We start from the raw sequence: 24,543 nt of genomic DNA on the forward strand, positions 1-24,543 counted from the left end.
TTAGGTCTGAGTCATGCTCTGAGAAGTAAACCACTGATAGCTGAGTATGAAGCACGCCTGACACAGATTGGGGTAGAGGTCCAGGCATTCTAATAAAGAATCCTTTAGTGTGATAGCAGGAGTCTCCTAGACAACTATCTGTAGTTTCTTTGTTCAGCTTCAGCACACTGAGAACAGGGGCCTGGACTCTCTGCTGGACACCTATCTTCATGGTGAACCTACCCTCTAGGCAGGAAAATGGAATGTTCAAGGTTTCAGACCCTGAAGTCTTCACAGTCATACAGATACCAGAATAACCAACACACTGCTTCATACTTATACGTCACACATATTCATTCAAAAATATATATCCAATTAGACATATGCATTCTCATTGTTGTATATACGGTATTTCCATCCACACCCAAACATCATCGTAACCATAAATATGCATTTTAACCTATTTCCTAACAGAAAATTCATCTGCTACCAAAATAAAAATCAATTACCATCTTCCAAATTTGCATGGAACTGAGAACCTGGCTTTTTAGTTACCTAAACCTGCCGTTAGGAATTTCACTGTTAACAACCTTTATTCTCACCTCTTGGTTTACAGAATTTCTTCCTCTTAAAGCTTCAACAAAAAAGGTAGGCACTTAAGATGAAGCTAGAATATTGAAAACCATTAAAAAATTCTACTGTAATAACACATAGAATAGACCAAATGACAAGCAAATTAGCAATACTTTGCAAGGAACAACTCATTAACCTTTTTTTTAAAATATATTTATTGATTATGCTATTACAGTGGTCCCATTCCCCCCCCCACTCCACTCCATCCTGCCCATCCCCTCCCTCCCACATTCCCCCCCTATAGTTCATGTCCATGGGTCATACTTATAAGTTCTTTGGCTTCTACATTTCCTACACTATTCTTACCCTCCCCCTGTCTATTTTCCACCCATCATCTATGCTATTTATTCACTGTACCTTTCCCCCCTCTCTCCCCCTCCCACTCCCCTATTGACAACCCTCCATGTGATCTCCATCTCTATGGTTCTGTTCCTGTTCTAGTTGTTTGCCTAGTTTGCTCTTGTTTTTGTTTTAGGTGTGGTCGTTAATAACTGTGAGTTTGCTGTCATTTTTACTGTTCATATTCTTTATCTTCTTTTTCTTAGGTAACTCCCTTTAACATTTCATGTAATAAGGGCTTGGTGATGATGAACTTCTTTAACTTGACCTTATCTGAGAAGCACTTTATCTGTCCTTCCATTCTAAATGATAGCTTTGCTGGATACAGTAATCCTGGATGTAGGCCCTTGCCTTTCATGACTTTGAATACTTCTTGCCAGCCCCTTCTTGCCTGTAAGGTCTCTTTGGAGAAATCAGCTGACAGTCTTATGGGAAGACCTTAGTAAGTAACTGTCTCCTTTTCTCTTGCTGCTTCTAAGATTCTCTCCTTCTGTGTAATCTTGGGGAATGTAATTATGATGTGCCTTGGTGTGTTCCTCCTTGGGTCCAGCTTCTTTGGGACTCTGAGCTTCCTGGACTTCCTGGAAGTCTATTTCCTTTGACAGATTAGGGAAGTTCTCCTTCATTATTTGTTCAAATAAGTTTTCAATTTTTTGTTCTTTCTCTTCTTCTGGCACCCCTGTAATTCGGATGTTGGAACGTTTCAAGATGTCCTGGAGGTTCCTAAGCCTCTCCTCATTTTTCTGAATTCTTGTTTCTTCATTCTTTTCTCGTTGGATGTTTCTTTCTTCCTTCTGGCCCACACTGTTGATTTGAGTCCCAGTTTCCTTCGCATCATTATTGGTTCCCGGTACATTTTCCTTTGTTTCTCTTAGCATAGGCTTCATTTTTTCATCTAGTTTTCGAACAGATTCAACCAATTCTGTGAGCATCTTGATAACCAGTGTTTTGAACTGTGCATCCGATAGGTTGGCTATCTCTTCGTCGCTTAGTTGTATTTTTTCTGGAGCTTTGAAGTGTTCTGTCATTTGGGCCATTTTTTTTTTTTTTTTGTCTTGGCGACTCTGTTACTTTAAGGGGTGGAGCCTTAGGTGTTCACCGGCGCGGGGTAATGCTGGTTGCTGCGCTGTGAGGCTGTACGTGGGGGAGGGGCTGAGAGGGAGCAATGGCGCCTGCTCCACTCTCCACTGGATTTCAATATTTCATTCCACTACCCACATTCAAACTGGGCCCCTCTGGTGCTGGTTTCCGAGTGGGTGGGCTTGTGCACGCCCCAGGCCCCTGTGGATCTCTCCAACTACCTCTCCTGTGAAGCTGGGAGTCTCTCCTGCTGCCGCCCCAACCCCCACGGGCGTTTTCAATCAGAGGTTTGAGGCTTTATTTCCCCGCGCTGGAGCCCTGGGTTGCGTGGTCTGCTTCGCTCCTCCCCATTTATCCGGTTTAACTGTGGGCGAATGTGGGGTCCCCGGGTGCTACCCACCGCTGTGCCTGCCCTGTTCTCCGCCACTCTGAGTCCAGCCCTCTTGGTTTATCTGCGCGAATGTGGAGCCAGAGGGTCTGCTAGTGGTCAGACTGCCTGCCCTGTTTGTCCCACACTCCACCAGTCTCGGTCCTGCCAAGGCCACGCGAGTCCTCTCCACCCCGGCTGCCCGTCTCCGCCCCTCCTACCGGTCTGGATGAATGTTTATTTTTTATTTCCTTGGTGTCAGACTTCCTTGCCGTTGGATTTTCTGTCAGTTCTGGTTGTGCGAGGAGGCGCAGTGTGTCTACCTATGCCGCCATCTTGGTTCTCTCTCCTAACCTTTTGTTTTGAATGCCCCTGAAGCAGAGGTGTCAAACTCATTTTTACCAGGGGCCACATCAGCCTTGTGGTTGCCTTCAAAGGGCCAAAATAATTTTAAGACTGTATAAATGTAACTACTCCTGAACTGTTAAGGAGTTGAAATTACATTTGGCCCTTCAACCACAAGGATGATGTGGCCCCTGGTGAAAATGAGTTTGATACCCCTGCCATAGAGGAAGCCTCCATGGCTAGTCTTGTTCCTGCTTCTAGCACACAGCAAATTCCACCCAACCCACTCCACCAGACAGACCCTTGGGAACACTCTCAGTTAAGTCTAGAATCCCAAAATTTAGACAAAGAGAAAAACACGATCTCCTCTTTCACGTAAGAACTTTGTTTTTGCTCCATTTCCCTTTCTAATTCCCAAATCCTTCCAGATCACTAACAAAAGCTATGAGCTTTTTCCTATAAGAGATTTTGTTCATATCCACATTTATGTACTTTTATCTATGGCTTCAGTAGACCCTGCTTTTCTTACTACATGCCTAATATTCCTACAAGGAACTCATACATAGCACCACATATCCCACATAACCAATCTGGTTTTTAATTTATTTTTTAATAGTTCCATCCTGAGAACTTTGTGCCCAATTTCCTGGATAATTATCTTATTTTATTTTATTATATAGACCTGGACTTACTAAATATGTCCTCTTTTCCCAGTTAGTCCTGGCAGAGACTGTGAGGCCAGAGTTAACATCATAATATCTCTTTTCTGAACAGGTTATGATCCTGGTGGGTGGGGCAGGGGAGGGGCAGCCCTGGGAGGAGTCATCTCTACTTAGATCACCTTACACCAAGTATAAATCAATAGCCAAGACAGACCTCAGCTGGGCCACCTTTGGAGAACTGGAGTGGGGTCAGAACATCACAGAACGCCTGGCTCAAGCTTGGCCACTCATCCTTTTTGGCCAACAGCCTGTGACCTGAAAACATAACACCTGAGACAGAGGCCAGTGGTCTCCCCTCACTCCATCTGCCCCAGCTTCCACCTGCTCCTCATTTGCCTTTCCTCCAAGGTCCATGCCGCATGTCATCTCTCGAACATCCAGGATGGCCCAGATTGGGCATCTTTCAGGTCAACCTGCCAACAAGAACATTTCTTCAAGTATCATTCGAGTGACATTAAAGACACCAGGCAAGCAGGAAGACTTTATAATAGCTGCTGACACCTCAGTGAGGCAGTTCAAGGAGAAGCTGTCAGCTCGTTTTAAATGCCAAACAGACCAGCTAGTGCTGGTCTTCATGGGCTGCCTTCTCAAAGACCATGACACACTGAGCCAGAGGGGCATCCTGGATGGACACACCATCCACTTGGTCATCAAGTCCAAACGAGGCTTCAGATCCCTAACCTGTTCCTCCCAGAACATGCCAACCACTGAGCACTGCCACCAGGACAGAAACACAAAAGGAAACAGCAGTGAGGTATACCAACCTGCTGTTATGAATCACACTTCAGTGGAATCAGCCCTCTTTGTGGAGCCTGATGTATTCCAGGGGCTTACCCAGGACCTGGAAGTGGGTAGACCTGAGAGCATAACACAGATACTGGAAAATTTGAGCACCCAGTTGCTTCTGTCCACCACTGACCTTATGAGACAGTTCATCTCAGAACACCCAGAAATGCAACAACTGATGCAGCAGAATCCAGAAGTCTCAGACATCCTTGACAATTCTGAGATCCTATGGCAGATTCTGGAACTGGCCAGGAACCTTGCCTTGATTCAAGAGCTCATGCAGATCCATCAACCTGCACAGACTCTTGAGCGTCCACTGAACTCACCTTCACAACTGGGTCTAGAGACAATCACAGGTGGGAACAATGCCTTGGGCCAAAGCTATGCTGATTCCAAAGATCAAATACTGAACAGCTCACAAGATCCCTTTAGGGGCAACCCTTTCACAGCTCCTCTGGAAGGACAAGTGCAAGAACAAGTCCACTCCTCATCCTCATATCCACCATCATCCCAGGAAAGGCTGGACCAGGTCCCTGTAACCCAAGTCATCTGTACTAGTTCTTGTGATTTATCTTCAATCATCTCATCCAATGCTATCCCCAACAAGGTGAGCCATACTTCTAGGGGTATTACTGCTACTAATTTCACCAAGGGCCAGAATCATACCTGTGACACTCAGCAGACAGCTGGGATACAAGCCGTACCTAGCAGAGAGCTCACACAGCAACTCCAGGCAGAAGACAAAGATGCCACCATCTCTCTAGATAGCTCTGACCAGAGGTTGGAGGATGACCTCCAACTTTCAGGAGAGCAGACTAGTTCCTCCCAGATCATAGGAAGCATGATGAAATTGCTTTTGAACAACTCCTACCTGGCAGTCCAGATGATGATGTTCATGAGTATGTCCCAGATGAATGAACAGTGGAGGCAGCACCTTCTCACCTTCCTGCAGCAGACACAGCTTTCTGACATTCTTACAGCCCTAGCCAACCCTAAGGCATCTCAAGCAATATTGCAGATTGAGCATGGTCTACAGCTGCTGACCACCGAGGCTCCTGTTCTTCTTCCCTGGATTGCACCTTATCTCTGGGGCTTGGGTTGTCTTCCTGCCCCCAGTTGCAGCTATCCTGACACAGTGCCCAGGGCCTGGGATGTGCCAAATATGGCTGAGCCTGAAGAGCCTGAGTGCTGCCATAAATCTGGAGCAAGCCTGTAGAAGCTACAGTCCATAGCTGAAGATCCTTCCCCTCTTCTACAAGCCCCTGAGATTCGTTTCAGCAAGCAAATGGAATCACTTCAGGCCATGGGATTTGAGAACCACCACACCAATCTGCAGGCACTCATTGCTACTGAGGGGGACACCAGTGCTGCTATTCACAAGCTCAGGAGATCCCAAAGATTCTAACCACCATGGCTATTTCCTTGTTACCTGCCTGCTGACCCATTTGATCACCTCATTTGCTAGCCAGAGAAATCCTGGAGTAGGAGAAAGCTACCAATACTTTCTCTACCAGATAATTGACCACTGGCCATTATTGGAAGATCTGTCAATAAAATGGCTACACCTTCTCACCCCCATCTGAGGTTTGGCTTTGTTTCTTTCACAAAAAAAGCAACTATCTGTGTGCAATATCCCAGTCTCACCTACCTACATCCATGAACACACACATACACACCACATGACTATATTAATATAGAGAATCACGGGTGCACACATAGAGCCACATGCACAGATACAATACCATGATTACATACCCAAGAACATGCATATGTAGTGTCAGACAGATGTGAACACATGCACAGGTTCACATATCTCAGGTTCATATATATTCACATAGAGAGACACAAATTCCACACACAGGTATGCACAGCCATATGCTCACATAGATACACACTTACTGGAGACACATAACAGATCCACACGAAAGAAAGGCAAAACATACAAAAGGGAAAAATACTACAGATGGATTCAGATATGTAGTCATAAAGACTTGATTTCTGAAATCCAAATTGTTCAAATTTGAAAGCGGAAAAAGAAAGGTGTGGTTCATGTCAGAAAAACTCCATTTTAGCCAGGTCTTAAAGACTATTCACCCTCCTAGAAGTCTCTTATTAATTGCCATTTTTATAATCATAGGGCTTTTCTGGACTGTTCCTATTCTCTATCACAGGCAACTGCTGGCACCCTCACTCACATTCCATCTACAAAATGTACAGGCCTCTGTGGGGCCTGATATTTTTCAACAATATCGTTCTTCAGCATATCTAATGTGTGCAGCTCTTATTTTCTATGGTTAGCCAAAATCTTATCATCTTTTTTTTCTTTCTCTCCAAGAGTATCTCAACCAATTGGTATGAAAACAATTGTAGTTCAACTACTCAATTATTCAATCATTTAAGAAGCTCTTGCCATAACTTAATAAGTTAACTATTGTTTCAGGCATTGAAGAAATAGCAGTGATAAAACCAAGACTCATTAGTTATGGAACTTACTTTCTTTTGTGGTGCTACAGTGTTCACCTTATGGACATGTTAGGTGGTGATACATGCTATGAAGAAAAATGAAGCAGATTAAGCTGTTCAAAATAAGGAGTAATCAGTACAGGCCTCTCTGGAAAGGTGACAGTTGAGCAGAAACCAAAAGGAATTTAAGATTTAAACATGCAATGTCCTGGAGAAGTATGTTCCAGGCAGGAAAGGCTGCATAATAAAAGTAAAAGCCATCAGGTAGGAGTTTTATTTCTTTGAAGAATAACAAAGAGATGATGTAGCTGGAGTGAACAAGAAAATGGGGATAAAAAGAGAACATCAGAGAAATCATGAAGAGATTTGTAGGTCTGGTGAGGAATTTGTATTTTACTATGAAAATCCCTGCTAGACTTTGAGAAAAGGAATAAAGTTTTTACAATTTATCAGCCTGGCTGGTAAGTGTGGAATAGACTGTGGTAAAGGGAAAGTTGGAAGCAGTAAAACTAGTAGATGTTTTTGTAACATAACAGGTGGAAGACGGTAGTGTCTGTGACTAGGGCAGGATCAGTGGAGGGAGTGAGGAGTATTCTGATTCTGGACTGCAAAGGGGATCCACAGAGATGTTAGTGCTCCTCACGGACCTCCAATTCTCCAGCCTTGACATCTTCATCAGCAAGAGTGAAGGACAGGTCCACAAAGCTCCAGGTGTGTCTAGCAACCTACTGCCAAAGACTCCCGTTTCACCACTGCAACCTACCAAAAAGTTATGTCTCAAGAAAGGAATTATAGCTAAAACTGATGCTATCTCCCCCAATAAAACAACTCTACTGATCTAATTAAGCCTTTACCTTAGTTGCCTCAGTTTACTTATTTTATTTAATAAAAAGCCTAAGCTCTCCAGGTCATCTTTCTAATTATCATCCCAAAACGCTTGAACATCTCTCATCTGACTCAATATTCCACTCATCAATTCTCCAAATCTTTCCACCCTACCCGTTAGAACTCATAATTTAGCAACAGCAAAACCCTTATACCTACAAGTTTCCAAATGTTCCCTCAAATGTTCCAATGTTTCTTTGTTGTAACTTAATTCTGGTTGTCCACTCAGGACACTGCTTCTCCAGCAGTGCTGATTGCTTGTATTCCCTGTGGACTTAGAAGAGGGGGTTGGTGCTCTCCCTGTACCTTCTCCTGCAATTTGACCACCATTCTATAACTCCAACGCTACTCCATATCTATCAGTATAATCATTCTAGCACAGCACTAACTTAGCGAACTCATAATGGTCTATACAACTCTGCCTGCTCTCTCTGTAGGCAGAAAAAAGCAGACAAGTGTGCTGACTAATCTCATCTAAATTTATTACCAAAAATCATAATTGGTCTGTTAGTGATCCTCCTACATTTTCCTATTCCAATATTTCTCAATGGAATCTTCATTAAAATAACCTGAAGTGTACATAAAACACGAATTTCTGTGCTCCATTCCAAGAGGGTCTGATTCAGTAGGTTTAGAGTGGAGCCCCAGGTGTTGCTGATGTTGCTGGTCTGGGGAACCACACTTGGAGATCCAATGCCTGAATCAATTCACTATATTATTTTTTTTGAGATGATCATTTTATATATTTTCAGCTCTTCTTAAACTTTCACTATCCTCATTTCTATTCTCAATTACAGCTGATGTTTTGATTATTCCAACAAGAAGACAAAAGTGATCAGAAGTGACTTATACCTGTGTCCATTACTAGATCAGCTATCTTGTATCTGTACTCATACACTCTGCCCTCCACCCTGTTGTATTGTTGTATTGACCTGTTGTATTGTCCATGCTCTTAAACTTTCTACTAATATATCTTCACAAACATTTACTCTTGACATTGTTTTCTCTTTCTTCTGCACCATTTTTTTCTCATTGGATTGTTCCCATCAGAATAAAAATATTATGTAATATTCTCAACTTAAGAAAAAACAAGAACAAAAAAGCCTTTATCCTTTGAAAAAGCATTCCCATACAGCCATCATCCTTTTTTCTCATTTAAAGTACTTTTATTGGATCCACTATTTTTCCAATCCATATGCTTTTAAATTCATTCCATCAGGTTTTCTGGCCCCACAACTTTTCTAAAACTTGTTTCATTATAGTCCTAATTCTCTCTTGTCAAATCCAGTATCAATTCTCAGTTCTCATCCTACTGACCTACCAGCATTATTTGACACATTTGATTACTTTCTCTTCCTGGAAACTCTTCATCTTCTCTCTTTTTCTTTGTTTTTTTGACTTAGTGTTTTATTTTTTCTAAACATTCTTTGCTGAATTCATCTAATCTTCCAGACTTCTAAAAATTGCAGGGCCCTATAATTCAGTCTTTTTACCTCTATTCTTTTCCATTATCCACTAGGCTCATGATTCTAAATACTTTGTCAATGTGGATGAACTCTAGACTCATGATATTGAATTACCTTCCTACATTTCCATTTTGATATAAAATAGACATCTCAAGTATAAGTGCAACTGACCTCAGTTTTTTAAATATAAAAACCATATTCCCTCTTTTACTCTAATGTCAATAAATAGCCAATACATTCTTTGAGTTCTTCTGACTAATAATAACAATTTATTTTTATTTATAGAGAAGGGGAGGGAGGGAGAAAGAGAAACATCATATGAGATGAAAACATCCATTGGTTGCCTTTCGTACTTGTCCTGACCAGGGACTCGACCTGCAACCCAGGCATATGTCCTGACTGGGAATTGACCTGGTGACCTTTTGGTTTGTGGGACAATGAACAACCAAGTGAGCCACACCAGCAGGGCAGTAATAAGTATATTTTTTTAAGTTAAAAAATTTTGTCACCCTCTACCCCTCTCTCATAGTATAGCTTCTGCCCATCAGAAAGTCAACAGTTTGAAAATATGTAAAGGATTTATGACTAATGTTGAATCAGAGAAAAGACAAGAACATAAGATACGAGGAAGAAGAGGGTCCACTGAGGGGTACCTGAATTTGAGTCTTAATGGGGACACAAAATATTAGAGTCTTTCCTAGTTCTTCAATCTAAGTGATTCTCCACATACCACATATCAGGGCTTGTGGAAGCAGGACTTTTGGACTCAGAAGGAGGGTCAGCCAAGGCCCCTCACTATGAAAAAGGCAAATGAGATAAAGAAAGTGGAAAAATTAAAGGTTGAGGGAGACAGAGTTCCCAGGGATCCAGAGTACCTTAGAAAAACCTCAAGAATCCATTGTGTGAGGATGTGATGTCAGTGGTGAGGTCACAGAGGTGACCTGACAGAGTGGGTTCCAGCCCGGAAAGCTTCAGGGGTGGCTGTTCAGCAAGATGAGGGTGGTTTGGAGCCCTGTATAAGAGAAAGGACAGGGTCACAGCTGTTTGGTATGTATTCCCCAAACAGGGTCATTCTTCTTTCTGTAACATCTTTACTCATTAACTGTAGACCTCTTTCTCAGGGCCTCAGGTGTTCCTTCCCTGACCCTAACATCGGTCAAACCCATAATCCTCTCATAGCATCCTATCCCAGGGACCTCATTGTCCCTTCCTTGTGGATCCATCTGTTTCCCCACCTTGAGATCCCAGGCCCTCTTTCTGCTCACCTTTCCTACTTTTGCCATTGCCCAAAAGGATGATCTTTATCTCCCATTCACATCCCCCAGCTGTGTCCCCACATACCTGGGCCTCCTACTGCCTACCATGGCCAAAAGCGGAGAGGCCCTGCCACAGGGCAGCCCAGTACCAGTCCAGGATCCTCACCTCATCAAGGTGACAGTGAAGACACCCAAGGACAAAGAGGATTTCTCAGTTACAGACACTTGCACCATCCAGCAGCTAAAGGAAGAGATATCTCAGCGCTTTAAGGCTCACCCTGATCAGCTGGTCCTAATCTTTGCTGGCAAAATCCTCAAGGACCCTGACTCACTAGCACAGTGTGGAGTGCGAGATGGACTCACTGTCCACCTGGTCATCAAGATGCAGCACCGTACCATGGGCACCAAGTCCTCAGCTGCTTCAGTCCCTACCCCAACTCCTGGAGCGTTCCCTCAGCCAAGCTCCATTTATCCAACAGGTGGGCCATCCACCTTTAGCTTAGGTGTCCTCACAGGCTTCAGTGGGCTGGGCCTGACTTCTGGAAGTTTCCCTGACCAGCCAAGCTCACTGATGTGGCAGCATGTATCTGTGCCTGAGTTTGTGGCTCAGATCATTGATGAGCCTTTCGTCCAGGGTCTGCTGTCCAACACAAGTCTGGTGCGCCAGCTGGTTCTTGACAACCCCCATATGCAGCAGCTGATCCAGCACAATCCTGAAATTGGGCATATTCTCAACAACCCTGAAATCATGCGGCAGACACTGGAGTTTCTACGCAACCCTGCCATGATGCAAGAGATGATGCGTAGCCAGGACCGGGCGCTCAGTAACCTGGAGAGCATCCCCGGTGGCTACAATGTGCTTCGGGCCATGTACACAGATATTATGGATCCGATGCTTAATGCGGTACAGGAACAGTTTGGTGGCAATCCTTTTGCTGCTACCACTACTGGTAATGCTACTACTAACAGCAGCCAACCTTCCAGAATGGAGAACTGTGACCCTCTTCCCAACCCCTGGGCTTCCACACGAGTTGGCTCAGGTGGCAGGCAAAGCAGGTGGCCTGGGGACCAAGACATATCTGAAATTAGAAACAGGGTTCCCCACATTCTGGGTAGTATAGGGTTCCATGACTATCTTCAGCAATTACATGAGACTACCCAGTCCCTGGGAACCTACCTACTAGGGACAGCCTCCACCCTCAGCCCAAGCCAAGAAGCACCACCACCAGAAAACCGAGTACCCCCAGCTACACCGGCACCCCAGAAACCTGAGTCAGACCAGTCACTCCCCAAGGAGTCAGTAGCAATCAAAGGCAATCCCTCTTGCCCAGCGCTCCTGAGATACTCCTTAGAAAGTAGTCCTAGACAAAACAGAAGCCAAGATCGTACAGGGAATGGCTCCACTGGTCACAGCAGCAGCATGCCTGATCTTATCTCAGGGCTAGGAGGTGCTGCCAATAGGGCCCCTTTTGTTCCTTCACCACCTTCCTCCATGGTGGCTACCCCTGGAATCCCTGAGCATGCCTGGCTACCACCACCAACATATCCTAGATCTATGTGGCCTGCCAGCATGAATCAAGCCCCACAATTGCAGGATGAGATGCGTCGGCAGCTGCCCCTTTTACTGCACCTTCAGGCATCCATGGCAAACCCTCGTGCCATGCATGCCCTGCTGCAGATTGAGCAGGGTTTGCAGGTCCTGGCGACTGAAGCACCTCACCTCCTACTCTGGTTCATGCCTTGCCTAGCAGGCCTGGGAAATATGGCAGGAGGTGCAGAGCCCAGAGAGGGCACCCTTATGCCTGGGGTTCCCCCTGCAGCCCCAGCTCCTGAGGTTCCCCCAGCACAGGGCTCTGTGGAGCTAGGCCTCCATTCCACTCCCTTCCTCCAGATACTGCAAGCACTAGCTAGTGCCAATTCCCAGCAACTGCAGCCTGAGAATCATTTCCGCGTGCAGCTAGAACAACTGCGAGCCATGGGGTTTCTGAATCCCGAGGCCAACCTCCAGGCCCTCATTGCCACAGGGGGTGATGTGGATGCTGCAGTGGAGAAGCTGAGGCAGTCGTAGGAGCCCAAGTTATTCAGACTGTATCTTTCCCTCTGTGCCCTTTCCCCCATATCCCACTGCACAGCTCTCCCATTCTTGAATGCAGCTGCACTGTGAACCAAAATTTACTATGATGCCCTTTACTGTGGAGACAATGTCATTCCAGAGTCAGTGAAAAAGAATGAGGTCCAGAAACAGGGTGGGGTGCTGTGAGTTACCAAACCACCCCTGCCATTGTACCATCGTGGGGCCCTAGTCTGAGCTCTGCATATGCTTGCCTTGAAATGCAATTACATCCAATCTCCAGTGTCACCTGCTGCCTGAGTCTGATTCTTTGTGGGCTCTGAGGGAAGGGGAACGCATAGGAGAAGAGGTGGAATGAAAGGAACTATATCTGCATGGATGGGAGGGCTTGAGGGAAAACTGAAAGGTTTAAAGTTAGAATTCTACATAGAGAGAAAGAAGGAGCTTATACCCTTTGAGACAGCATGGATGGAACTGGAGAGCATTATGCTAAGTGAAATAAGCCAGGCAGTGAGGAACAAATACCATATGATCTTACCTTTAACTGGAACATAATCAATAGAAGAAAAACAAACAAAATATAACCAGAGACACTGAAGTTAAGAACAATCTAACAATAGCCAGAGGGGAAGGGGGAAGGGATAGTGGGGAGAAGGGTTTTCAGGAACTACTATAAACGACACATGGACAAAACCAAAGGGGAGGGTGGAAGCAGGGGAGTGAGGTGGGTTTGGTTGGGGTGGGGTAGAGGGGTGGGGAGGAAAGGCAGACAACTGTAATTGAACAACAATAAAATAATTTAAAAATTGAAAAAAAATTAAAATAGAATAAAAAATAAAGTTAGAAGTTTCAGAGGCATGGAGACCAGAGCAGAGCAAATTGAGGCAGTTTTCTTGGTGTCTACTCAAATGTCCCCCCCTATTTTGTGTCCTTTAGGAGTTGCCACCATGTACTCCATCCTTTGGTGCTCCTACCACCAGCCTGACTGAAGAGTGAAAGTGGGCAGTTTATTATTTTTATTGTCCCTGAAGACTAGCCCACAGGTGGCTCTCTTTTTCTGGTTTCAATGCTGATCCCTGAGTATATAGAGATAGAACAGGATTCTAAGGTTTTCTCATCGAACCAGGTTTACAAAGTTACTCTCTCTAGACACCAGATTCAGAGAGTTGTCACTGACACAGACTCTCTGTGCCCTGTATTTCTTGCAATTGCTAGGTCTGAAATTAAGTGTCTGTCCTGGGCTCAGCATTCACTATTAGGAATTCAATGTGAGTTAAAGAGAGTGACCCTGGCCTCATGAGTTTACTATCTGGTAGCAAGAACTGTTCATGTTGTATTTGAGGAGTGTTCATTTGTAATTACAAATTATGAAAAATGCTATGAAGACAAAGGAGGGGAGTGTGAAATAGCTTAACAGGTTTGATCTAGTCAGGGGAGACAAGGAAGACTGCTGTGAGTATGTACTCTAAGCTACTATCTGCAAAGTAACAACGAGGTAGGTAAAGATTTGAGAGGGACGGGAAGAATATTCCAGCAGAAGGGCCATTATATACAAAGGCACTGAGGTGGGGCATGTGTCACACACGGGTAGTGCCTTTGGAATATTGGACTAAATTTTACTTTGCACTCAGGAATGCTTCCTGTTGCCTGTGTACTTCTAGGGTGAATGTGTTACAATTCACAAACCAAGTGAGTGAACTATGCCTTCCAGCCCCTATACACGAAACTGTGCTGATTGGCTTACACTGGTAAGCACACTATAGAAAAATGTACCAACACGCAGTGCATATTCACAGGTAAATACACTTTCACATCTGCACAATTTATGTCCACATGTATAAGCATACACACACAACACAATCTGTTAGAGTTTTACCACAGAAAGGGATTATAAACATTTTTTAAAAGGAATGCTACATTCCTGTGAAAGTAAGAAAAGTGTCTTTGGTAGAGGAAATCACTGTGGTACAAGTGGTCGTGGTGTGTGTTTAAATGTCACTCAGTGTTGGAGGTCCTTTCAGGGACTGGGAAAAACAGACCCTCTTCCTGGAACCCAGGCTGCTTGGACCAAAATATATATTTTAGCTGCTTGTAGGTAGTTTAGAGATAAAAAGAGATTTGGGGGACAACTTTTGCCTACTGTTCTAGGGTTCAGTCTCCAGGCGGAGCACCAGTTGACTCCACTTCACTCCCCATATCAGTGGGGGACTTCTTGTTCAGATCAAGGGAACTGTAGTTATTGATGCTGCTAGGGAAAATAAAGATAAAAGTCTTGCCTCTCTGTTCTCTGAAACTAACAAGGCAAGCACTTTGGGCTGTCTCTGGCTGGGGAAGATTGTGCATATACAATCTCTAATTTCCATCCTGGGAAGACCAGGTAGGTATAAGAGAAAAAAATACAGGGCAAGAAATGTTGCTGCTTTCATCTGTCATATATGGGAAAGGGAAGCATGGAGGCTTATGTGAAGGAAAGCCAGCTTACCAGGGCAGACAGCATGTGGGAGTCTGCATCTGAAAATCCTGGGTAAGAAGAGTCTTCATTTAATGGGCTCATATCTGGCTATATCCTTTTGAGAACACTCTAGCTCTGATGGGGTATTTAGAATCCTTGTTATAGGCTCATGCATGTCTAAACTCATCAGCTACATGCCCTGCTCCACAATGAAGGAGGCGAACTTCCAGGAGAAGGAAATCCTGGGGCAGGACAGTCACAGTTCTCCAAGATCAGCTAACAGGGCCTGGTGCATGGAAAGCACTTAGCAAATGATTGATTGAGCCAACATTGTATGAGGGATGAGGAAATGAGAATGTGGTTGAGGAGACTAAGTAGATATGAATCAAATAGAGGATATTGCAGGACTGGGGATTGTGCTTGGAGAAATAAGGACTGCTGGGGTTTGGGAAAGAGAGATTCCTGTGGGCTGATGTTACTAAAAGGGCAGGTCTCCAGAGATGTCCCATGTGCAATCCCAGATCTGATTCTCACACTATCAGCAGTGCTCCAAGTCAAATGTCTGGGCCTTGGAAGGACCCCACACTAGGGGTGTTGTGGGTGGAGAATAGAAGCAGGGTCAGAGTTCTGGTGATACTATTACCCCTATGAGTGTTCCCTAAGAATATGGGGCCTGAGGACACATTGGGTAGTTAAGGCTTATATGCCATTCTGAACTAAGGAGAAGGAGGCAGGGGTCTGGGATTTCAAAGAGAAAGTAGGCAACTCACAGGTAGATAAGAAAGAGCAAACATGGTCAACAAAGTCTTGCCCAGCCACCCAAATATTGGGAGGTGGGGGGAGCCCAACCGACTTTGTGCAATTCCTGTCTCCCCACATAGTTCATGCTCTGTTAAGGTGATAAATTCCTTCCTTTAAGCAGACTTTTTCCATCTGAAATCCTTTCAGCAGTTAAAAGTTCTTTTTGAGTCTTGTTTCTTGAAATTAAGCAGCTTAAAATAATTTATGTACTAAAAACATATTTTGGGGTGAAAAACTTTGCTTTCCCTCAATGTCCAGAGTGCAGAGAATGGGAGGGATAGTATGTCAAGCTGAGGTGGGAAACACAGGTCAGTGCAAGATTGCACAGAGCTTTATTGCCCAATGCAGGAAGTGTTGATTTCATTCACAATTTATGTGGAGCATGAATGAGAGAGTGGTAAGGGTGGAAGCCAAGTCCTGTCGAAAGACCTCTGTAGTCATTCTAGCCAGAGATGGGATTGCCCTTAGACTGGGGTTTTCCACAAGGGCATATAACAAGAAGTGGACAATTGAAAATGTATTTTGGAGATAGAATTTATAAAACTTTCTGATAAGTTTGGATGTGCAAAGTTAAGAAAATTGAGGATTTATTTATTTATTTATTCAGGCAATATTAATCGAACATCCTTTCTATGTCAGGACCTGTGCTAGGTGCTGGAGAAGGGATGTGTTCTAGAAACAAAGCCCTGTCTTCACAGAGCCAGCAGAGAGGGAACAGGCATCAAACAATCAATACAATTTGAAATGAAGGGAGAAGCTAAGAAGAAAGTAAGGAGGGTAAGGAGATAGAGATCCACAGGTGAACTCTTTTTGGGTGGTAATCAAAAAGAACATCACTTAAGCAGAGATGTGATTAATAAAGAGATTTATCCAAGTGAAGGTAGGTCAGGAGCAAGAGTTCCCAGGCAAAGGGACAGCAATGAGAAAAGCAGGCACTAGCTTGGTGTGTTCTGGGGACACAGCAGTCTGTTATGACTGGAGCAGATACTCAAGAGAAGGGGTCAGGGAGGCTGGCATGGGCCAAATTATTAGGGCATTTTAGTCTTGGTAAGGCATTTAGATTTAATTAAAGCATAATACAAAAACTTTTGATGGTTTTGGGTGCAGAGGTGAGGTTAATTGAGCTATATTTTTAAAAGATCATTTTTACTTTTTGTAGTGTTAAGACCTGACAGTGCCTTTTCTTTATTTGTAATGCAAGTGCCTGACTTCAGCTTTGATATCACAGACATCCACTTCAAAGAGGCATCCACTTCAAAGACTGTTACCTCCAAAAAACACTACCATCCACAGACCTAGAATAGGGAGAAAGGGCCTCCCTCCCCTCAGATATTTCCTTTGTTTTTTTTCTCTTTTTTCTGCTGTGGTTTAAATTCCTGCTCCTGAGTTTTAGATCCACCAATAAAAAGCAAATCCATGCACTAGGACCCCACCCTTGACCTCAAAAAAAGCAGAACCCAAGGTCTGTACTCTCTTCTTTGTATGCCTCTCTCTCTCCCTGCCTCCATCCCCAAACCCTGTTACGTGGTCCCAAATGTGCCATGTGCCGTGTTGTGGGCATGGATGAGAATAAGTCTGCCAAGACACGATCTGCTTGGGGAAGAAAAGTGGCCCATCTCGCTAAGGAGAAGGGCCAGGAGCCTATTCCCCAATGGGCTTTCATTGGGTTTAATTTGCATAGGAATACAGGGGGTATACATAGAGCTCATCAATCATTGTCAGGCAGTAATTGTCAAACAATAGATAACACTCAAAGAACTATGAGGGCTAATTCTGAGTCAGGTCAGATAGCTAAATGGCCACAAAACTTTGGGGAAACAAACTCATCCTTTGCTTGGACCCTTATCATTTAAATTGAGGGTATTTTAGCAAAGCAGGTTTCACAGGATTTTATGCATTCTTTTTTAGGCCTGATCACCCCAGGGAACCTGCCCTTTCCAGCACAGGGCCGCACCCACCTCCGGCATTGTTTCAGGCTTAAATCAGGCAGGGGGAGTAAGGCAGCCAAGAGATTAGGAGACTTCTTGCAGACAGAATGAGGACTCAGGCTATGTCAAAGCTGAGGGGCGAGGGTCCATCACCCCCTTTTTCTATAGCCCCTCAAGTCCTTCCCTGAGGGACTCTTCATGACCATGCCTATCTTAGGTCATCCTTCCTTGAGGAATCTTACCTGTCATTGGCTAACTGGTCAGGCTCAGGGCCAAGCTGGGAAGTAAAGTGGGCAGAGGTGGTACCCCTGCCAGGGAGATAAGCTTTGTCTCCTTAGTGGCTTATGGTTCCAAGTCTTTTTACTCAGCCTTAGCCATAGGGGGTTACAGCTCCTGAAACCAGGCAGGGTGGTTCCCAACACCATGTAACTTCCAGGACCTGTAAATACTGGGTTGGCCAAAAAGTTTGTTTAGTAAAATAAAAGACACATTTTTCATTTTCACTGATAACTTTACTGATTTGGATATTTTGAGAATGTCAGCTATCTCCCATGTGGTATAATATTTATTGTTCTCAATTAATGTCTTGGTTTGATTGCTATCAACCTCAACTGGTCTACCTGACCATGGGACATCATCCAGCCATGGAATTTTGCAAACTGCTTTTGACATGCTTGATCTGTCACAGCACTTTCTCCATACACTGCACAGATCTTTTTTTTTTTTGTATTTCATTTGCATTTTTATCATTCTTGAAATAATAAAGCATAATATGCAAAAATGTATATTTTCTTCCATTTTCAATATTTAAATGGCTACACAAAAATTTACCATTTTGATAAGTTTATTTTACTTATTTTTTTTAATTTCTAAAGAAGCATTTATTTGCATCTACTGAGAAGATAATGTTATGATCTTTCTCTTTTAATCTTTTTTCTTTTTTTATTGTTGTACAATTACAGTTGTCCCCATTTTCTCCCCATTACTCTCCCCTGCCCTACCCACCCCCACCCCCCATATTCAATGCTTCCCCCACCCCATTGTCTTTGTCCATGGGTCCTTTATACATGTTCCTTGATAAGTATTTTTTTTTAATTTACACTGATATGACAGCTGTCACGATACGATCTAACAAAATTGTTTTCAATGAAGTTAAAGACAACTAAGCGCTACTAGAGTCATCTTACAGAAAAAACCCAAAACAAACTTTTTGCCCAACCCAGTAATAAGTCTGTCTCTTTCAAGGTTTCCTGGTGGCTATTGCTGAGGGTGTCCTGCAATCAAAATAACCACAGGGCCAGTCCAGCCACAATATTGGTTACTGATAGGTTAAGACCAGCACAAAACTGTGAGAAGTAGAGACTCTGATGGGCCAAGAAAGAAAGCAGGAACACCACCTAGCAGGCTATTGAAGTATTGAAAGTATTGAGGTGATCAGATTGAAGATATACTTCAAAGAAAAAGCTCATAATGCTTGCTGATAAATTGGATATGGAAAGAAAGGAATCAAGGATGATTCCTGTGTTTTGGGCTTGAACAACTGGTTGAATGCTAATCTTATTAGAAGAAGAAAGGAGACTGGAGGGAAAGGCAAATTTGAGATTCTGTTCTGATATTAGCTGTTTTGGCTGTAAACTTAGCTGAGAGGCAGAAGTCTATGGGAGAAACAGGTTTGTGAAGAGAGAGTCAAGAGTTCGTTCACGGTTATTTATTATTTGACTTATCATGACAGCAGAGAGGAAGGGGAATAAATATATAAGTAGAAGGAAGAAATTTCTATTGGTGTTAATAAGCCAAGGAAGGAATTTCTATAGGTGCTACTCAGCTGGTATTCTTTAGCTATAGCCAGTGGTGCTAATTTCAAAGAATGCCTTTCATTTTCAGTACTGTCTTCAGGGTGTCTGCTTTCTTGTTAGCTTTGCACAGTTGTTTGGAATTCACTGTTTTTTTGGCCTAGTCCAAAGGTTATTGAGCCTAGTTCAAACATTTCAAAGGTTTGAGAAGTAAGGTGTACCAGGAAAATCCTCTGGGATGGCAGCTCTGACTCTATTTTAAAATGGCAAAAACCTAAAACAGCCTGATGTATTCATTTTTACAGTAAAAAATTATAATTGCTACAGGGATTAGAGACTTTACTCTAGGGTCAGATAGCTGGAACTGAAACTGGAAACTGAAACTGGAAAAGGCACCGGCATTCCTGCTGCCTGTTACATACTGAACCCAATATGCAGAGACAGGGATTAAATCTTTATGGGCGCTTTATTCAGATGGCCAGAGATCTGAGAGATGGTGAGTTCATATCCTAAAGGACAGTCTTACATTTCTTTCCAAGCCAGCCTTTTTATAACAGAGAACAAAGTGCAGTGAGGGGTTTTGAAATTTAGGGAATATTAGATTTAAAAAAAAAACAAAACTGCAGTATTCTCGCCCTGGGCACTTAGCTGTTCCCAGGGGCGGGCTGTTGTCTGTCTCTCCCTGGAACACAATGGCCCACACGCCTCAACTTGTCCCCAGGCGGTCATCTTTCGCAGTGAGCCAGGAGGTTGGCTGTTTCTCCCTAGAGCCAGGATGGGCCTTATCTGTAGTTTCTGAAACAATAACTTTAACATATGCATCACCTACTAGGCTTATAACTATTTACCTCAAACTAAAATTTTCCAACTCTTGAGTCCCCTAATACCGCCTGCCTGGAGTTGTAAAAACAGTGCCTGAGAGAGTTTCCGTTCTCTGTTTTCACAGCCAAAACATGACTCCTCCCAAGTGATAAATCTCTTTTCAAATATACCTAAAATCTAATTGTTAAGCCTAAAAACCTTAAGTCAAACTGTTACTTTCTCACAATTTCTTTTGTTCACGTCTGTTCCTGTGAGAATTGAAATCATAGTTTATCTCTTTGGGAGCAACTTTGTTTACAAGTTCTTGGGGAACATGATGCCACAATGTCTTTCTTAGAACCAGGTAGATGGGTTGTTCAGCCTGTGGCTCTCACATGCAAGCTGCCTACAAGGCCCCAAGTGAAGCTGGATAGACTAATTACATATTTCTTCATATGGAAAGGGGAATCTGTGGTCTTGATTAGGCCATGGTCATTACATAGTAATTTAGTGAAAGGAGGTGACTTGACCCAGTATTTCCTAAACTGTTACCTTTTCAACTCAGCTATAGTCACTGACTGAACTCATTTGGTATGGTTTTCAACAGTAACATAGGCTGGTGTAGAACATGTTCTAAAAAGAAACATTATTTTTTTTCAATTACTATTTAACTCAAATCATGAAGAGAGCCAAACATATCAGGTGGTAGAGACCTCTGCCCTTCCCCCATTTAGGTCTCAACTGTGACCTAATCGCTGACATCACATCCGCTAAGGCGGCCCCTGGAGAAGGGCAGCTGCTGTGCCTATGGGAGGTAGGTGGCTGCAGGAGTAAGTTGGGAGGTGGTATCTATAGGACGTGGGTGAGAGGACATCACTGGACACCCACCGGCCCCTGTCCCCAGGTGTGCTCAGTGTTACAGCTAGTTTTCTACTGGTCCTCAGGTGGTCCTGTACCTGCTCTCAAGAAAATATGGCACGGGCTAGGGAAGAAGCAGGGGACAGCTGCCTGGTGTCTGGTCGAGAGCCATCACATATCATCAGAGTATCTGTCAAGACCCCGCATGACTGCCAGGAATTTATGCTGGCAGAAAATAGCAGTGTCCGTCACTTTAAGAAGCAGATCTCCAAACGCCTTCACTGTGACACTGACCGACTGGTGCTCATCTTCACTGGAAAGATCCTTCGGGATCAAGACGTTCTGAGCCAGCGTGGCATTCTTGATGGAACTACAGTCCACTTGGTGGTGAGAACCCGTCTGTCCAGTCCCCGACCTCTGCCGGATCCCATAGGCCACTGCACCCATCGTTCTGAAGCCTCCACCTCAGACCGTGCTGGGTTGGTAGCCAGGCTGGGCTGGCTAGCCCGGAGCTCACCGGACCTGGCTGACTTCTTTGGCCAGCTGGCTCAGCTACTAATGGCTGCACCTGAGCCTGTGGTGCAGTTTTTGGAAGATCCTCTGGTTCAAGGCCTGGCAAATGAGAAACCAGACAATATCAGCCATGTTCCTGAGTCCTCAAGGCCAGTACAGAAACCTGAGCCAGATTTTAGGACTCTGGAAACCTTGCAGAAAGCAGCTCAGCAACAGGAGGTCCTTCAGGCAGACAAGCAGGGGCTAGAAGCATTGAAGGCAGTGCCAGGTGGTGATAACGCTATGCGTCCGGTTTCCTCTGATATCCAGCAACTCATGCTCTTTACTCTTGCCCCACTGGTTGCTTCCAGAGGCCACAACCCAGGTTCAGAGCTATGCAGAGGGGAGGCCAATGCTGACAGCAGTACTGACACCACCACTGCCATCCCCACTGCCTCTGTCCCCTCCAGGTCAATGGCACAGGAGGTCAGTGCAGGAGTAGTTGCCCAGGCCAGGGGCATGGCCTCAAACCAGGCCAATTCAGGGTGCAGGACCAGTATGCCAGACTCATACTCAGGCCAAGATCTTTCCTCCCAGGGTGGCCAGCAGCCCATAGGGAAAGTCACTCTAACCAGTCAGCTGAGACCCTCACCCTCTGCCTTGCGTAGAGCCTTGCATGTCCTTCAGCAAAATCCAGCGCTGCTATACCAGCTGGCCACTGACAGCCCCCTGCGACATCATATACCACTACTTCCCATCCTCACCAACCCACGAGCACTGCAGGCATTAGTACAGATAGAAAAGGGCCTGCAGGTACTATCCAAGGAGGTACCTGATCTGGGACCATTTTTATGGGGCCCAGGTAAACCTCATGGGGCTACAGGAGCCCCTGAAACCAGGGATGCAGGACAGGGTCACAGAACAACCCCTGTGCAACCTGCCGTGGCTGTTTTTCAGCTACTCCATGAACTGGCCAATGCCTGTTCCCAGTCTACCCAATCCTCAGTATCCTCATCCCTCCTCACTGAAAGCAAGTACCAGCAAGGACTGGAGCATCTGAAGGCCATGGGCTTTGCTAATCGTGATGCCAACCTGCAGGCTCTGATGGCCACAAGCGGAGACATCTATGCTGCCATTGGGAAGCTGCTGGGGGAACCAGAGGCCTAGGCCCTCCCAGCTGATGCTCACAGTGCACCACCTCATGGAGAGGGAGGATAAGAAAGGGAAAGGGGAAGGGAGGGGAAGTAGCTTATTTTGGGAATTCCTCCTATTCAGATCATGTGCGCACTGGTACATCCCAAGCCTGTTCTACATTAAAAAGATTGCTTGCATCGCATGTGTGATGTCGATTTGGGGATAGGTGGGCAAAGAGAATGTTGTTTGGGGGAGGACAGGGTCATGTTAAATGGTCTTGGGTTTGTGCTTCACCCTCTCATACCCATAATCTCAGAGTATTTTACAAATTTGAACACGAAGTGGGGAAATCATATTTTTTTCAGTATTTTTTCTCCTGCTCAGTTGGCAACCCAGTTCCTCACCAACATTACCGTCATCACCATGAGCCACCTCTAATCCTACTCGAGTGACTGAAGGCATCCTGGGATTGTCCACATCCCACCAGTCCCTCCCCTGACCCCAAAGCCGTGGCTTGCTTTATGGCCTCTGGAAGCCACCTACTCTTTGACCATGTTTTTCTGTCTTCAGGTCCAGTCCCTTGGTATTGCAGAAAAGATGTTTAAATTCTCCTCAGCTGGGGCTCTTCCTTTGATATCTTCTTCCTGGGCCAGGATCCTGCTTTCATGAGATCCACCCCCACTACTTCAGAAGCTCCATCCCCTCCTCCCATACAGACTTCCTCCCTTTACACAGCAAAATGCTTGACTCTGCTGCCTTATTGGTTACTGAACTTTATCTCTCCTTTTATCTGAATTTCTTGGAAGTGTCTGGCCTTCCAGGGATCATGTTTTACCACCTTCTGCAGTTTCTGACTTATCCCCAGTATGGAGCAGAAACTTTTTCAACACTCTTTCTCATTTCCTGATCTTCCCATATTTTTCTATGGAACTTCATATACTGACCTTTCTTCAAGCTGCTTCATTTAATATATTTTTTATATTAAAATAAAAATACAGTACTTCATGGGGGTGTGTTACACCATTTATTTTATCCTTCAAAGGGTTTGGCCATTTCCTTGGTTTTTGCTCATATTTGTAACAATGTGTTTCCCAAAGCTGAATTTATTTGTACTTTCCACAGCTTACTAGCCTTCCCTTTGGGTGTCCCAGAGGAACCTCTGGCTCATCATGTCCAAATATAGCTCAGCTACTTTTCCCTAACTCCCATTCCTACTTTAAATTCTGTAATCCCAATGCCATAGTGAAAGTCATCAATACTTTTCCAATCCACCCATTATTTTCTGTGCAACTCTGCTCTATCAGTGAGGTGGCTCATGGCAGATGGAGCATGTGCCTTATTTAGTTTGTAATTCTCCTCAGACCACACAGGTGGTGACTGACAGAGATAAGTAAACCCCAAGCTCTTTGATTCCAGAGTTTGTCCTCTTAGCTTTACACTGCCCCCGAGCCAGGGTCAATTTGTTCCCATGGAGTCAGTGAGCCGAAAATGTGTCCCATGTGGCCCAGGCACAGAGGAAGGTACAACTTACGTTTCCCTCATTTAGAAAGGAAAAGTTCAGAGAATAATCCAAATCACAATGAAGAAATTGCCTGTGCCTACCTATAACGAGCACAAATAAAGTCAAAATAAGGTAATGCAGCAGTCAAGTAGGAGGCAGAGGGAGGTAGTAGGGAGAGTTTCCTCAGGGCTCAGAGAAAAGGATTTTTCTTTTTAATTGTACAGGAATGTGAATGAGTGTGTGTTAGTGTGTGTGTGTTTTGGAAGAGAGGCATGTGGATTGATTTGAAAGTGGTGGGGTGAATTCTAGTCCTGGGGATGGGCTATGGCATTGGGGAGATGACATCAGCAGGGTGGCTGTTCAGGACCTCGCCAGAGCTGAATCACTCAAA

The 24,543-nt window shown here is 44.4% G+C and overlaps 3 protein-coding genes across 3 annotated transcripts; all 3 read left to right on the forward strand.

Annotated features, from left to right (window-relative positions):
* The first annotated feature begins 2,098 nt into the window (after nucleotides 1–2,098).
* On the forward strand, nucleotides 2,099–5,917 carry UBQLNL (ubiquilin like). Its single transcript, XM_024574687.4, has one exon. The coding sequence runs from the start codon at nucleotides 3,818–3,820 to the stop codon at nucleotides 5,465–5,467; it is 1,650 nt and encodes a 549-aa protein (XP_024430455.3). The 5' UTR covers nucleotides 2,099–3,817; the 3' UTR covers nucleotides 5,468–5,917.
* Nucleotides 5,918–10,427: 4,510 nt separating this feature from the next.
* Nucleotides 10,428–12,389, forward strand: UBQLN3 (ubiquilin 3). The gene has a single exon (XM_024574700.2). It carries the CDS (start codon nucleotides 10,428–10,430, stop codon nucleotides 12,387–12,389), a length of 1,962 nt encoding a protein of 653 aa, XP_024430468.2.
* Nucleotides 12,390–21,139: 8,750 nt separating this feature from the next.
* On the forward strand, nucleotides 21,140–22,684 carry LOC112317603 (ubiquilin-1-like). The gene has a single exon (XM_024574686.3). The coding sequence runs from the start codon at nucleotides 21,140–21,142 to the stop codon at nucleotides 22,682–22,684; it is 1,545 nt and encodes a 514-aa protein (XP_024430454.2).
* Nucleotides 22,685–24,543: the final 1,859 nt, after the last annotated feature.

Source organism: Desmodus rotundus, chromosome 5 (assembly GCF_022682495.2).
Source record: "Desmodus rotundus isolate HL8 chromosome 5, HLdesRot8A.1, whole genome shotgun sequence".
Classification (NCBI taxonomy): Eukaryota; Metazoa; Chordata; class Mammalia; order Chiroptera; family Phyllostomidae; genus Desmodus; species Desmodus rotundus.

Excerpts from the sequence above, each read along its gene's own strand:
- UBQLN3 (XM_024574700.2), top strand. The coding sequence starts at position 10,428 with ATGGCCAAAAGCGGAGAGGCCCTGCCACAGGGCAGCCCAGTACCAGTC.
- LOC112317603 (XM_024574686.3), top strand. The coding sequence starts at position 21,140 with ATGGCACGGGCTAGGGAAGAAGCAGGGGACAGCTGCCTGGTGTCTGGT.
- UBQLNL (XM_024574687.4), top strand. The coding sequence starts at position 3,818 with ATGCCGCATGTCATCTCTCGAACATCCAGGATGGCCCAGATTGGGCAT.